This window comes from Dipodomys merriami, unplaced genomic scaffold (genome assembly GCF_024711535.1).
Source record: "Dipodomys merriami isolate MVZ:Mamm:240054 unplaced genomic scaffold, mDipMer1.0.p SCAF_8, whole genome shotgun sequence".
Taxonomy (NCBI): Eukaryota; Metazoa; Chordata; class Mammalia; order Rodentia; family Heteromyidae; genus Dipodomys; species Dipodomys merriami.
The window spans coordinates 28,513,215-28,528,451 of record NW_027206401.1 but is presented as its reverse complement, the minus strand read 5'-3'; the positions used below and the strand labels follow the sequence as shown (position 1 = coordinate 28,528,451).

General features: G+C 35.8%; 1 protein-coding gene across 3 annotated transcripts in view; it reads left to right on the top strand.

Moving 5' to 3' along the window:
• The window catches only part of Trmt11 (tRNA methyltransferase 11 homolog), a 41,450-nt gene extending 28,664 nt beyond the window's left edge, over positions 1–12,786 (top strand). For 2 of the 3 annotated variants that reach the window (XM_070010848.1, XM_070010849.1), the window contains one exon: positions 12,343–12,786. In XM_070010848.1, the coding sequence (XP_069866949.1) occupies positions 12,343–12,474 (132 nt within the window). In that variant the 3' untranslated portion in view covers positions 12,475–12,786. The remainder of the gene's footprint in view (positions 1–12,342) is intronic. The other variant, XM_070010850.1, reaches the window with a different exon arrangement.
• The last annotated feature ends 2,451 nt before the right edge of the window (positions 12,787–15,237 follow it).

The following is a 15,237-nucleotide window of genomic DNA, read 5'->3' as shown; positions in this document are numbered from 1 at the left end:
TTTGTTGCTTGTTAGGTTAACTAGTCTACATGATATATATTGTTACCAAGTATCTTCTGTCCCCCCCCCCTTTAAAACATAAGCATAAGTTAGGAAAAAAGTATCTAGAGAATATGGATATTTTATACAGTCTCTTCATCTTCACATTGTTGGATGTATTTTTGCAATAGTGAAGAAGTGAATTCTGACAACCATGTTCACATTGTGGATGTCCACAGTGGCAAGACAAGCCAGATTATTTTTGTCATTGTTTCCACTGATATATTCTGGAAACTAAATAAAGGAAAAGTAACACTCCAAGAGGTCTTAATTATTTACAAACTTTTTCCCCCATTTTTGAGTTAAGCAAGTGGCCTTTACCCATCCCAGTTATTTAAATAGTAAATGGCAAGCAGAGTTGAAAGCAAAACTGCTTTGTACTTCAAATTCAGTGCCTTTTTTTCTTTTTGCCAGTCCTGGGGCTTGAGCTCAGGGCCTTGGCACTGTCCCTGAGCTTCTTTTGCTCAAAGCTAACACTCTACCACTTGAGCCACACCACCACTCGCAGCTTTTTCTGTTTATGTAGTACTGAGGAATCAAACCCAGGGCTTCATGCGTGCTAGGCAAGAACTCTACCACTGAGCCACTTTCTCAGTCCTCAGTATCTTTTTTCTTATCATATTGCCTCTTCTCTCTCTACCAAAACATTCCACCTTCAGAATATGCCAGTGTTTAAAGTTATATATTCTATAGTCTGGCGATATAGTTTGGTGGTAATATGGTTAGGTATCATGTTCAAAGCCCTAGGTCTAATCAATCCCTAGCACTGCAAAATTATATAAGTAAGTAAAAAGTAAATATTCTTAATTAGTACATTACTGTTTTTTCTCCTCTTTTCCTTCTCTCCTTTCTCCCTTCTCCTTTCTTTCCTCTCTCCTGTCCTCTCTAATCAATGTGATGGTAGCTTGCTTGGCAGGCACTCTACCACATAAGCCACACCTCCAGCTGTTTTTGCTTTAGTTATTTTTTCAGATAGTGTCTCATATTTCCTAGCTAGCCTGGACTTTAATCCTCTTATAGTGGCAGGTGATGAAAGTTCATTCATTTTTTATTTTGGTTTGAATAAAAGTATCTAGTATCATGGAGGTGATGAATACATTAATGAGTATGAGTATTCTAGAATTGAGGGTTTTTGAATAAAAAAAATAAAAAAATATTGAACTTGTTATGTGTTAGTGGCTCATGCCTGTAATTCTACCTACCCAGGAGGCTGGGATCTGAAGATCGTGGTTTGAAGCCAGCCTGGATAGGAAAGTCCCTGAGACTCTTATCTCCAATTAAGCACCAAAAAGCTAGTAGTAGAGAAGTCACTTGGTAAATCACTAGCTTTGAGCAAAGAAGCTTGGGCCCAAGCCCTGACTTTAAGCCCCAGGACTAGCACCAAAAATGAATAAATAAAAATAAAGATGCAAAGGGAAAACAATCCAATACTCAACTGAGGAGGGTAGAGTATGGACCCTGATAAAATGATTTAAGGGTGACATAAAGTGGAGAAATGATTCTTTATGAGCATAGGGTTACATTTTTTAATTATATTGTTTCTATCATAAACTTGTGTTTTACTGACTTAATACTTTCACCTATTTTCATTAGACATTATTCTAGCTATGCTTTGGAAATAGTTTCTTCTGATTGTCTTTTGCTTCTGAAATTTTTTTTTATTTTTTATTTTTGCCTATATTTTCTAAGGACTATATTTCTCTTTGAGTAGATCTATGAAAAGGTAATGATTAGGTTGAATTATGAAGCTAATGTTTTTGGTAGGATATAGATGATAATTTATTTAGTGATGAGAAACATAAGGCAAGAGGATACTATATGGGAACATAGTAACTGAACATAAATCCAGTGTAGGTCTACAATACTCATTAACATCATTCAAGTGAGAATTGTAGAGAACTTTGTTTTAATGCTAGTCCTGGGGCTTTTCTGCTGAAGGCCTAGATGTTCTCTCTAAGCGTTTTTGCTCAAGGCTAGTATGACACCACTTGAGCCACACCCCTATTTCTGGCTTGTTGGTGGTTATTGGAGATAAGAATCTCATGGACTTCCCTGCTGGGCTGGCTTCTAACTGATTTTCGAATCTCTGTCTTCTGTGTAGCTAGGGTTACAGGAGTAAGCCACTGGTGCCTAGCAATAAAGAACCTTAAAAAATGCATAAGAAGTCAGAAGGAAACTTGTATTTCGTATATATTTTTCCTTCTGAGGAATTTGGAAGTTGATGGCAACTGTGGTGCTGCTGCCTGAGTACACTTTTCAGATTCTTAAAATCTGCTTAGTTCCAAATGAATTTGCTTTTGCTGCTAATGCTACTTTTTCTTAAGTTTAGGTCTTGAAGAGTCCTCATTTTTTCATTTTGTACTTTTGTAACAAAATTATTTTTTTTCAAACTATATTACTGTTTCTGGTGGATCAAGAGAAAGGAAAATCTGCAACTACAGGAAAGGGTGAAGGTATCTGGGTCATGTAGTAGATGATGGATGCTTTTTCATTGTAACTATATTGTTTGTGGGAATAGCAGTTCTTTGACAGCAGAGAGAAATATGGCTCCAGCTCTAACACTTATATTTTTAAGCATTGATAATAAAATAGTTTTAAAACTTATTGTAACAGATTCTTAGGCATAGAACAGTTATAAAATATAAATATACTCAGGGAATTCTGAAGAATGGATTGGTTAGAGAAGTGGGAAATTTTAGTGTGGAATCAATATAATTTTCTGGAGTATCTGTTCTACTTCTTTCTTTTTTTCTTTTTTTCTTTTTTCTCATATAGATATGTGACTTGACTTATTTTTGGTGCCAGTCCTGGGGCTTGAACTCTGTGCCTGGACACTGTCCCAGAGCTTCTTCTTTTTTTCTTTTTTAATTTTTTTCATATATATTTTTTATTGTAAAGATACTGTACAGAGGGCTTATAGTTACATGAGTAAGGTAATGAGTACATTTCCTATCGAGCTTTGTTAACCTCCTCCTTTGCCAGAGCTGCTTTTGCTCAAAGCTAGTGCTTTATCACTTGCTCTACTTCCAACTTTTTCTGAGTAGTTTATTGGAGATAAGAGTCGCACGGACTTTCCTGCCACGGCTGGCTTTGAACTGCCATCCACATATCTCAGCCTCCTGAGTAACTAGGATTATAGGCATGAGCCATTGGTGCCTGGCTAACTTGAGAGTTTTTTTTTTGAGTGTTTTCAAATTCAAGCATGTACTTGTATCTTATTGCTTGATCTTCTGAGATTCTAACCCAAATGCAAATGCACAGGTAAATGAATAATATAAAGTGAACATCTGTGTAACAACCACCAGATAAAATTACACAGTAATGCAGTACCCTAGAAACAACCCCATTGTGTGGTCATCTGTGATCACAAAGGTTTAAATATTATTCTGACTTTTGTGTTAATCATTTTTTACTTTCATTTATAATATTGTCACTATTAAATTTCTCCCTAAGCAAAATAGTTTTGCATCTTTTAAAAATACATTTACATATTGTTTTTTTGTTTGTTTGTTTTTTGGGGGGTCCGGTCGTGGGGCCTGAACTCTGGGCCTGGGCGCTATCCGCTCTTCAGCTCAAGGCTAGTGCTCTATCACTTGAGCCACAGCACCACTTCTGGCTTTTTTCTTTTTGTGTATGTGGTGCTGGGGAATCTAACCCGGGCCTCATGCATGCAAGGCAAGCGCTCTACCACTGAGCCACCTTCCCAGCCCTTACATACTGTTTTTTCTTTTAGTACATTTTAGAAAACTTGTAAAGTGAGTTATGAAAGGAATAGTTTCCAAATGAAAGCAGAAGATGTGTGAGTGTATATACCTATGTATGTTCTCATCTATTATTCATCCTTTACTGCTTAAGAAGGTAAGCAAGATTTGGGGTAGTTTTAATTAAATAAGAGATACAATAATTAACAGGTAACTATCAAAGTTTTATCTACTATGATGGCTCCATTCTCTTAATATTTCAGATTGAGTTTTGACTTTTATAAAGCCATCCATTTTAACAAATAGCATGTAGAAAATGCTAACACTTCAATATTATCATGAAAAGCATAAATATCAAAATGTTCTCTTTAGACTTAGAACAAAATTGTGTGCTGAGTGCTCTTTGTCAAAGTTTAATTATAAATTGTTACTTTCAGACTAGATATCAAAATTTTAATATGCATTCAAATATTTTTGTTGACTTAATATTTTACAGAGTAATAAAATATTTTAAAGGGCAGAAAAAAATATAAGTAACTTGGTGAAGATTTCAACCCTTACTTTGCTTCCATTAAGAACAATGGTGTAAGAAGTGATGCTGTGGTTCAAAGTGGTAGAGCTCTAGTCTTGAGCACAAAAGCTCAGGGCAGTGCCCAGGCCCTGAATTCAAGACCCACGATTAACCAAAAAATAAAAGAATCATGAGATAGCCTTTTCTTGATGGTTTGGTTGCCAGACTTTTGACCTACCAGTCCTGGGTTGGGAATAGCCCAAGGGTATTTGTAGTTATATAACTTCAGCACAAGTGGTTTCTATAGCTACTGCTCAGTACCAGATGTAGAACAGTGGGAAGCTTTGATAAGGAGAGTAGGATTTTTAAGCAAACACAGGACATGGGTTATTACCCTGAAGCTGAACTGAGGCCCTTTATATTCAGCACTGTCATTTACCTTTTATTTCACTGTCTTTCTGATTAGAAGAAACGGTATCAACCTGCTGTTCTTCTCTTCCGTCTTTTTACCTTTGTCCTCCTACTTTAAGTATGTGTATCAGAGCTTAAATATGTTCCATGAATCCTAAAGTCTTTTTGATGACGAGAGAGATGAGCACACTCAGTGAGGTGCTTTCACTAAGGTTGTGATTTACCATGGAATAAGTTTTGTGAAGCCATTTCCACTCAGATGGAATATAAATAGGTTATGGAATATAAATAGGTTAATGGTAGCGAGGTAGAAGAAATCTATGAGGACCTGTCAGTGAGAAAAGAACAACTTACACAACTTAAACCTGTCCTCCAATTAAATAGAAGCCATGTTTTCTTTTGTTAAATGTAGATCTCTTATTGGTACAGAACAGTAATTTTGTAAGTTCATACTTAGCTAAGGGATTCTATAAAATTAAGTCTTGGTAGTGAAAGACAATGAGGTAGACTTTTGGCTATATTCAGAATGTGGGTGTGCAGTGGTAACAGAGGAAGTTCTAGAATTAGATAAGTGGGATGGATGCTGGAATGGGGAGATGGCTGGGAATGTTTGTATCTGATTACTGTAAGTTTTGTTGAGAGTGGATAAACAGGGATTGTAAGATTTAAAAGACGGATGAAATGAGAAAAGATGTTCTGAGAAGTGAGAAGAAAAAAAAGTCATTTTAACAACACTATAGCTATATATTTTTCCCATTTTTGTACATTTCTCGTTCCTTGACTAGGTTTCATGTTACGCAAGGGAAAAGCCATGGCTTTCTCCACTTACATATTTGAGACCATTTTTTATTAACTTTTGAGGCTAAACTGACAAGGCTTGGTTCTTGCCATTAGAGAACTTGTACATCAAGAGAAATACTCAGACCATTCCTTCATAGATCACCCAGAACACTCCATCACAATGTGTAGGGTTTTGTAGTGATTTGTTGCATGAATATGAAAAAGCTCTTGGTACTTGAGGCAAAAGAGGTGGGTTATTTTATAGGGAAGTTATTAAGCATGGTACAGAGAAAGAAAAGAGTTGTGGGACATATGGGGAACTCTGGATATTTCAGCATTACTAGAATCCTGATCATCTGGGAGATGAACAGCTGGAGATGACCTGGAAAACTAAAGGGATGCCCAGTGTTGAAGGACCTTACATAGCAGTTTCATAAATTAAATCTAGCTTCCACATACAAGGGAAAACATGGATCTTGGTCTCTGTGGACCTGACTTCACTTAACAAACTTTTATCCAAATCTTTCCATTTCTTTACAAATGGTACAATATCATTTTTTCTAATACATGAGTAAAAGTCCATTATATGTACCACATTTTTTGATCCATTTGTCTGTTGAAGGGCATCTGTGTTGATTTCATACTTTGGCTCTGGTGAATAGTACTGAAGTAAGCGTGGTTGGGCTGGTTGTGTTTTGATATATAGTGTTTTGTATTTCCCACCAGTAAACAAGTGCTGTGAGCTCACCCCCCTTGACTCGTGCTTACCAGTACGTAAATATCTAAGAAGTGAATAATAATTGTGCAACTATTGTTTTGGGGCCTTCTACAATAAAAGCAACCGTAGTCAACAGTATTTAAACTATCTATTGGAGGAATAATTAGATGAGATAATTATTACTAGCCAGAAATTTGAAATACATGAAATTTTGTCATTACCCTAATATTACACCTTAAGGAGTTGTACACAAAACCATTTATAATTTATAATTTATAATGGTAATTATTATTATTATTTTTGATGATCCTGGGGCTTAAATTCAGGGCCTGTCCCTGGGAGCTGTCCTTGAGCTTTATTATTCAATGTTAGCATTCTGTTACTTAAGCCACAGCTCCAGTTTTGGCATTTTGGTGGTTAACTAGAGGAAAAAAACTCACTGACTTTCCTGACCAAACTGGCTTTGAACTGTGATCCTCAGATCTCAGCCTCCCGAGTAGCTAGGATTATAGTCATGAGTCACTAGTACCTGGCCCATTATTATTATGTTTGATGCTAGTCCTGGGGTTTGAACTCAGATCTTTCATGCCTTTGCTTGGCTTTTTTGCTCTAGGGTAGTACTCTACCACTTGAGCTGTACCACCACTTCTGGCTTTTTTTTTTTTCTGTTTAATTGAAATAAGTGTCTTTTGGATTTATCTGTTCAGGCTGGTTTTGATCCTTGATGTTTGGATTTTAGCCTTCTGAGTGGTTAGAATTACAGGCATGAGCCACCAGCACCCATTTCATGAAACCATGTCAGTCCTGTGATTCCTTAGGCCTCATTTCCCATAAGGATCAAACAACAAAAAAGCAACTACCTAACTTACTGTGGAAATCCTATCATTTCCCCTTATTTAACAGGGAGGTTGTGGTGGCATGTTTCTGAGAGAAGTCAGTAATAGAGGAGATAGTTTTCCCTACATGGATTGTTCAGTGAATTGTTAATTCCTTTATAGTCTGAGTAATTTACCCTACATAGTTTGAGAAGCACTTCTCATTGTACAGTTCAGTGTCATTAGTGCCACTAAAATGTCAGTTTCAATGTTACTACAAGCATACATTTTTCTTTCTTTTCTTGAGGATTTATTCCCCTTTAAAGCTTATGAAATTACAAATGGCTGAAGTACTTTCCTTTTCATTCTTTTTGGTGCTGCATTTATAAATGCAATTATACAAAGTAAGGACTACCTGTAATCCCAGCACTTAGGCACAAGTGGCAAAAAGACATTATATGAATTCAAGGCCAGTTTGTGTTATAGAGAGAGATCTTGTCTCAGAAAAAAATTAAAGTGTGTATGCATGTGTGATTAACTTGAATATAGGCAATTTTTTATGTACTTGTTTATGTACTTGTCTTGTTCTAGAAGTTGGACACAGATGAGTGATATACCCTTTAGAATCACCAAGGTGAATATATTTGTTTATTTGTGCATCATTCTTTAGAACTTAAGTGGCATGAATAAATGCTGATGGTGCCTGAGAAAAAAGCTGTCCTGGTTATGTGGAGGTTGTGCGATTCAAGATGGTTACAGCAGGTGGGACTGAAAAACAGCTAAGGAGACAGTGCTGTGACTGTTGTGACACATGGCAGTGGTCTGCTTTGCTTCAGCCAGCAGAGGGTGGTGTGCACATAAAAGTGAACTACTGATTTGTGAAGCTTCCTTTGGATTCTTTGGCGGGTGTGTTAGAATTCCTAAAGTGGTTTATGTTTAGAATTAGCAGTACTGATAGGACAGGAAATTGGTTGGGTGGGACAGTGGTTAAGAGGTTCTGTCTAGAGGTTTAGATCTGAAATATGTTCTTCCATAATGTTACTGTTCAGTGAGCAATGTCCTCTAAATGTCAAACTCTATTTTGAAGGACCCACTAATCTTCTGTATGGAACATTAACTCTTTAGCCACTGTTTAATGTCATTTGTGCTTTAAAAATGAGAGAAAGATAATGAAAAAAGCATGAGCTTTTGAAGTCTGATTTAGGCCACAGTTCTGACAGTGCTGCATACTAGATGTGTGACTTGCGGCAGATAATTTAAACTCTTTGAACCTTTGTTTCTCCATCTGCAAAATTTAGATAATGTGCTATGAAAGATGCTTAAATTAAATAATTAACTTATGTGAATCACATAGTTGAAAGCAAATATATTTCTCTTTTGAATCAAAACGTGTGCGCATATACACATACATGTAAATGTATATACTTCTATATATGCATACATTTTCTGTGTACATGCGTGTGTAATTTTTTGTACTACTCCTGGGGCTTGCTTGAACTCAGAGCTTGAGCACTATGCCTGAGATTTTTTTGCTCAAGGCTAGTGCTCTACCACTTGGATCACAGCTCTCCTTCTGGCTTTTTGGTGGTTAATTGGAAGTAAGAGTCTCATGGACTTTCCTTCCCAGTTTGGCTTAGAACTGTGATCCTCAGATCTCAGCCACCTGAATAGGATTATCAGCATTAGCTACTAGTGCTTGGATTAAAACTTGTGTATATTCTTGTAATATTTATAGTTACTGGCGTTCTTCAACGATGAAATGCTATTCTACCCATTATGTAGTAATTCGTAGCTAGGACAGATTTTCCTATAGCAACTTAATTTCTGGTTAAAGAAGGATGATAGGCAATAGTATAATCAATCAACATTTTTTTTGTCTCCTTTATTACTACTATAGTCCTGAAATTTAGGAAAGGTATACCAGTTTTTAATCTTTTACCGCCATAGTTTTCTCTTTTGACATGTTCTACTTCTTGTTTGGCTTTATTTTAAATCAAGCATTTTTTGTTTACTAAAAATGTGTGAAACTCAGGTTTTATGATATATAAATAAAACTAGAATTGATAGTGGTAGACAGACTCAGAAATATTAGAGAAAGCAAATTCAGAAACGCCAGGCATGCTTGAGTGAAGGGAGGATGAAACACTATATTGCTTGACTATGCTGTTCTTTTTTTTTTTAATTTAATTTTATTTGTGAACATACTGTACAGAGGGATTATAATTACATGGGCAGGATAATGCGTACATTTCTTATCAAGCATTGCAGCCTCCTCCTTTGTTTACCCTTCACATCCCTTCCCACCTCCCCCCCCACCCCCCCACCCAATCCGCCCCCCTTACCCCCTCCCCCCCCCCCCCCCCCCCGCACCAACGTTGTAAAGCTCGTTTTCGACATGACAACTTTATGCTGTTCTTTTTTTAAGTAAATACTTTTGGCCTTTGAGATACAGAATTTTAAAACTACAGATATTTCTGGTGGAGAGGGGGAGGGAATGTGACTAGAGAAGAGTGATGAAAGGTGACGAAGCATCTGTAGAGTTTACCATCATCGTCCAAAGTGTGGGTCTTGTGGAAGTGAACCGAAGATAGGTAGAGAGAGCAAAAGAAAAAAAAAATTGAATTTGCCATTTTCTTTAGCTTTCTGATAACATAAATTCTGAGTACTACATGTAGCACTCAGTTCATAGAACTGAGTGCATCTTAAATGTGTGTTGTTTGTAGCTATATACTTACATGTTTGAGAGCATGAATGTGATCAAAGACACACCAAATGTTTCCTGAGGACCATTTTATGAACTGGAACCTTTCCACCTAGTTGAACAGAGTAGCTGAAGTCTCTGGCATATCTGGTTTATCCTGAAGCATCACTTAACTGTAGGTGGTAGAATGGTTCCAACCAGTTCCTTGGCTATACAAGGGATTTGGAGCTTTGGGATTTTCTAGGATTTTCTGTTATGAATGTACTGTTTCACAATCAGGGAACAATTGGTCTTGTAGAAGGAAACATTTCATTACAGAGCCCAAACACACTTCATATGCATTTTCTTCCAGAGAGAAGAAAATGAGATTCTCTCAGGTCACACTGTTCCAAGTCATCAGTAATATGTATGACTTTGCCACTGTGTCTGTGCTACTGAGCACAGCGTATTTTGCCTGGACTGTATTCTGAGGGAGCTGAGAGGTCTTAAGCTATTCAGTGAAAGAATGTGATAGATAATGATTTTTTTGTTAACCATTTGCATAGGTCTTAAATGTTTTACTTATTTATTTTTGATGTCAGGACTGCTATTTACTCCTTCTCTAACATGATATTTATATTCCTTGTTCTTTTTGTTTTTGCTGGTGCTTTATTACCTGTTTATTTCCAGAGCTATCGCTGCTTCCTAAGTTGGGAAACACCTCTCTTGTTAATCTGTCATTAAACAGATTTGTGTCCAAACCCTAGCTCTGCTACTTCCAGCTTTGTAGTGTAAGCCTGTACTTGTAAATAATTCTTCATAGGCAAAATAGTGATGAGAGTGTGTATATAATTTAGAGGTAATAGTTTTATTAGATAGTATGTATAAAGTGTTTAGTATGCTTTGGGACCCATGATAAATACCTAGGAGATGTAAATTACTTTTCATTTACTAGTCATTCATTGGATTTCTACAGGTTAAACTTTATGTAGCCTAACATCAGTCATCTGGCATGATTTCATGTGCTTGCAGGAATTGGAACTGTAGCATACTTAGTGCATAGAATTTAAGTAGCCACCTGTTTATTTTTGATATATCAAGAAATCCAGGTATTTGTTTTTATCTATTTATCTATTTGTTGCATTGCTAGAGATCAAAACTGGGCCTCACACATGCTAAGCCAGTGCTCAGCCACCTCTCCAGCCCAGATTATGTTTTACTTGGTTTTGCTTTGGTTTTGATTTTACAAAGTATCTAACCCTGGGACTTGTGCAGCTAGACCAATACTCCACTATTAAGCTAGATCTCCAGCAATTATTTTTAATAAGTGTTTTATATATAATTAAGAAATAAGTGCTACAAAAATAGTTTCTTGATGAACAATTGAGTCAACATTGTTTGATCTAAGCATAGGATTTGATTAAGGTTAAGGGAAGAATGAAGATACCCATTTTACATAGGAATAAAGAAATATGTAAGATTATTTTATTATTTTTGTCTACCATTTTGATACTGAAATTAGGATTAAAAAACTAGGCATCATACTTCCCAGGAGTCTTTATGTCTTTCTTCAGAATCACATTTACACAAACATCAAAAAATAAGATTTTATTTCTAATCAGATTTTTTTTTCAGTTTGAAATGGATTTTGAATTTGGATGAGAAGTTGATATCTCAGTGTGTCTTGCCACTCATGTTTTCTTCCCTCAGTTTTCTAAGCCAAACTATTTTTAACATTCTAACCAAGACTGACTTATTCCGAGTCCATTGAGAGTGAATCTGAGCACCAGCCAGTGTTGGTCTGAAAGTCTAAAAGCATATCTGTCTCTTCTTTAGTCTCTGTCTTCTACTGTTCTGGAAATCCTCTATTACATTAACAGAAGATGGATATAGCCCTGAAAAGTTGTACGTGGTTATATGACATAAAACAAATGACATAAATTTTGTATATTACCTTTACCTTGACTAGGTAGAAGCTTCTTGGTTTGATCATTCACATCTTTAGTCTCAGATAAATTTGGTGTACAGTGAAGTTGTTACAGTTCACTATATATATATATATATATATATATATATATAGTGAAAATATATATATATATATTTATATATATATATATATAGTGAAAATACTGTACAGAGGGGTTACAATTACTTGAGCAAGGTAATGAGTATATTTCTTATCAAGCATTGTTGCCTCCTCCTCTGTTTCCCCTACCATCCCTTCCCTCCCTCCCCCCACCACCCCAGCCAAAGTTGTAAAGTTCATTTTTCGACATAATGTCTTGTACATCTCATTGTTGCAATGGGTCCACCTGTATCCCTATTTAAACAATTTGTTTTTTCCCTTCCCCTCCACAAATTATACCAACATCAAATACAGTGAAAACAGGGGTTATACCGTAGGGGAGGGACATACAAAGCAACAAAGAGATATCTTATAAATATATCTGAATAGTTATCTATGCATAGTATTATTGTAAGGATTTAGTGAGATGAAGCAAATGAAGACACTTTGAACATCCAAGTATGATACACATATAAAATAGTTATGTATTTCCAATTCAGGTAATAATGAAGATCAAATGTATATCAGAATGTAACTTTCTTAGAGAAAACGGCTATTTTGATTGCAGGCTAACAAAAGAAGTAACTTAAACATCTTTATATTTTGTTTTCCTACCAACTAGAACCAGGACCAGTATGCACATCTGCTAAATGATCATTTTCTACTCTACCAAGGCCATAATTCCTTCCGTGAGAAATATTTCAGTGGAGTAACAAAAAGAATTGCCAAGGAAGAAAAATCCAATCAGGAATAAAAATTAAGATTTTGAGCAATGAAGAAGGATTGCACATATGATGGGAAAGAACTCTGGTTATGGGTATTTGTGTATAATATAGATACATGGGCTGTTTGAAATTTTTTATAGGGAACAAAATATTACAAATTAAATAGAGAATTTAATAATTATCTTTGTTCTATAGACTTTTGTTGCATGTGTTGTAAGGTCTTTTAAAACTTATTTAACTTATATTTGTACTTTCAAGTGTTATTGGAAATTGACTCAACAGTGTATTTTTTACAATTAGTGTACAAAGAATATATTGACTCATATCTACCAGATATGTTATGGGCAATTAATAGTAGTTAAGAATTTATTTATTTATTTGTTAAATTTGTTTTTACTTACAATTGATTTGCACTGCTACCAATAAACTTCACAGAGAGTTTCTAAAATCATGTAGTATTTAGTTCTTTTCCTCTGGGGAGGTGTAATGAGGTAAATGAATATTTGTCCAGTTTGTTCCAGACAAGTACTAACAGTGACGATGGTGATGCTAAGAAAAGCTAGGACCTGACAATCTCAAAAGATTCTAAACTCCTTGAGGCCTGAGTACATCTGAAGCTCATCTGTACCTTGGATTTGCTCTTGCATTCCTAAATCTTGACTGTCGGTCAAGTTAACTACCCTCAATTTTTGGTTTAGTAAGTCACATAGTTAAAAGCAGTAACAACAGCACAAATCCTTGATGGTTCCCTAATGGTATTAAGCCTAATCAGTGTTCTTTGAAATACAAGCTGTATTTTTCTTGAAGGAGAAACTTTGCTGAGTCTACATTGTGTCCATCATGGAAATATCTTGTTTGAAAACCACTATACCCATTAATTCTGGATGCTAATAGCTTTCTGCCTTCGGTGGTCAAATGTACCTCAGCAGGGCGGCAGTAAACGGATCCTCTTTCCCTAACCAAAGCCTATTTTTATTTATGTTATTATTATTATTTTAGTGTTACTGGTGATTTTTATGAACTCACAATATTAACTTACATGGCTGCAGAGCTCCAGCAATGAGAGGTCAGACTATCTGCTTCTTTCTCCTTTTCTTCTCTTGCAGCTCTAGATTTCAGCAGCAGATCTCAAACATTTCAGTGATTAAGTTTTGTTTGGGTTTCTGGATGTGATTTGTGGTACACTGGGGAAAAATCTAAAAGTATCCAAAGATGATTTATTTTCAATATTTCTCTTATAAACCATCCTATTTAACTTTTTTGGGGGGTTATAATGGGGGGGTAAGTATAAAGTGCTATAGCTGACTCAATCGGAATATGAAATTTTTTCACTTAGCTACTTTTTGGATTGTTAGATAAATTAGTCCAAGTAATGTTCTGGAAATTTGCAACATTAATTTTAGTCACTTTGTTTTTAGATATTACCCAATGTATTAAAACCCTCAAATTATTTTTATTAATAGTAATTTGTCTCTTAAAATTCATCCTGTTGTGGCTTTATTTTCATATTTGTCAATGAGTTAAGGTTCATATTCCTGAAATATTACCATATTCAGAGTGTGAATCCGTGTATTTTTTTAAAAGTTTGATACTCAGAAATGAGAGAGAAATTCAATTACTTTCAACCAATTTTGAGTTTAGAATATAAGTCTCAAGGCTCTTTTATTCTGAAAAGAGAGATTCTTATTTTATGGCACAGTGGCCGTTTTGTTTTCTGGGTAAGTGACAAGCGGTCATTTCCAGGATTGCTGTAGTTTCCATGTGACCTCTCTGTATTTGCAGTTACTAGCAGGCACTCCACCTTGCAAGATGTCTGCATTTCACATTGTCCTGTACTTTAAATTCATGCTGTAATCTGTGAGGGAGCTCTAGGTGGTCTGTGGATTGGCCTATTTAATGTTTATAATATGACAGAATGTATAATTTTGTCTCTGGCATACATTATAGAGCCATAAAACCAAGACAGTTACCTCGGTGGTAGTACATCAGAAGTACCTCCTTCCTGTCCATTCTGCTGAGCACTCTTTTTTTGCTGTGATAGCTAGGAGGAAAAAGTGGAGTAGGTGGTCTTGGATATGTTTAGCCAAAGTGGCAAGCAGATTAAAAAAGTTCAAAATCTGCTAAAATGTTCTCAGCCACTTCCTGCCCAGCGTGACCCAGCTTTGAGCCAGCTCACCACCAACTTCCTTATGACCGCTTAAATATAAGAATGAAGCAATAAAACAAACTGTTGAAGTTCTGGGAGGAAAGTGTTACCATTATTTCTTTGTTTAAAAAAACAACCCTCAAATATGAGATTCTCTTCATCTTGAAAACAAGGGGTAGTTCCAGCTTTAAAACAAACAAAAAACCCTTGTTTCAAGTTTGGTAGAGGAAATAGGATATGAGCTAACATCAATAGATGTATTGTAGTGAGTGTGTTTCTTTCTTTAGAAAACATGCTATGGAAATTTGAAACATGGAAATGGCTTAAAAGATAATGTTTTATGAAGGAAACAGGTTTGACTTTTTTAAACACAAGAAGATTAGATGTTAAGGTTGAATTTTCTAGATGCCAATCTGCCTCTTTAGTAAAATGCCTGAGTTGTCTGCTGTTAGATGAATTGCTAACAATATGCAGGAAATATTACCGAATATTGCTTATCCAGAGAGATATGGAATAAACATAATGTTTCTTAAAAACTGAAGGTCAGTTTTTCAGGAAGTGATCTTTCTCTACCATCTTAATTGCCCTTCAAGAATGTTCAGTGGGGGGCTGGGAAGGTGGCTCAGTGGTAGAGCGCTTGCCTTGC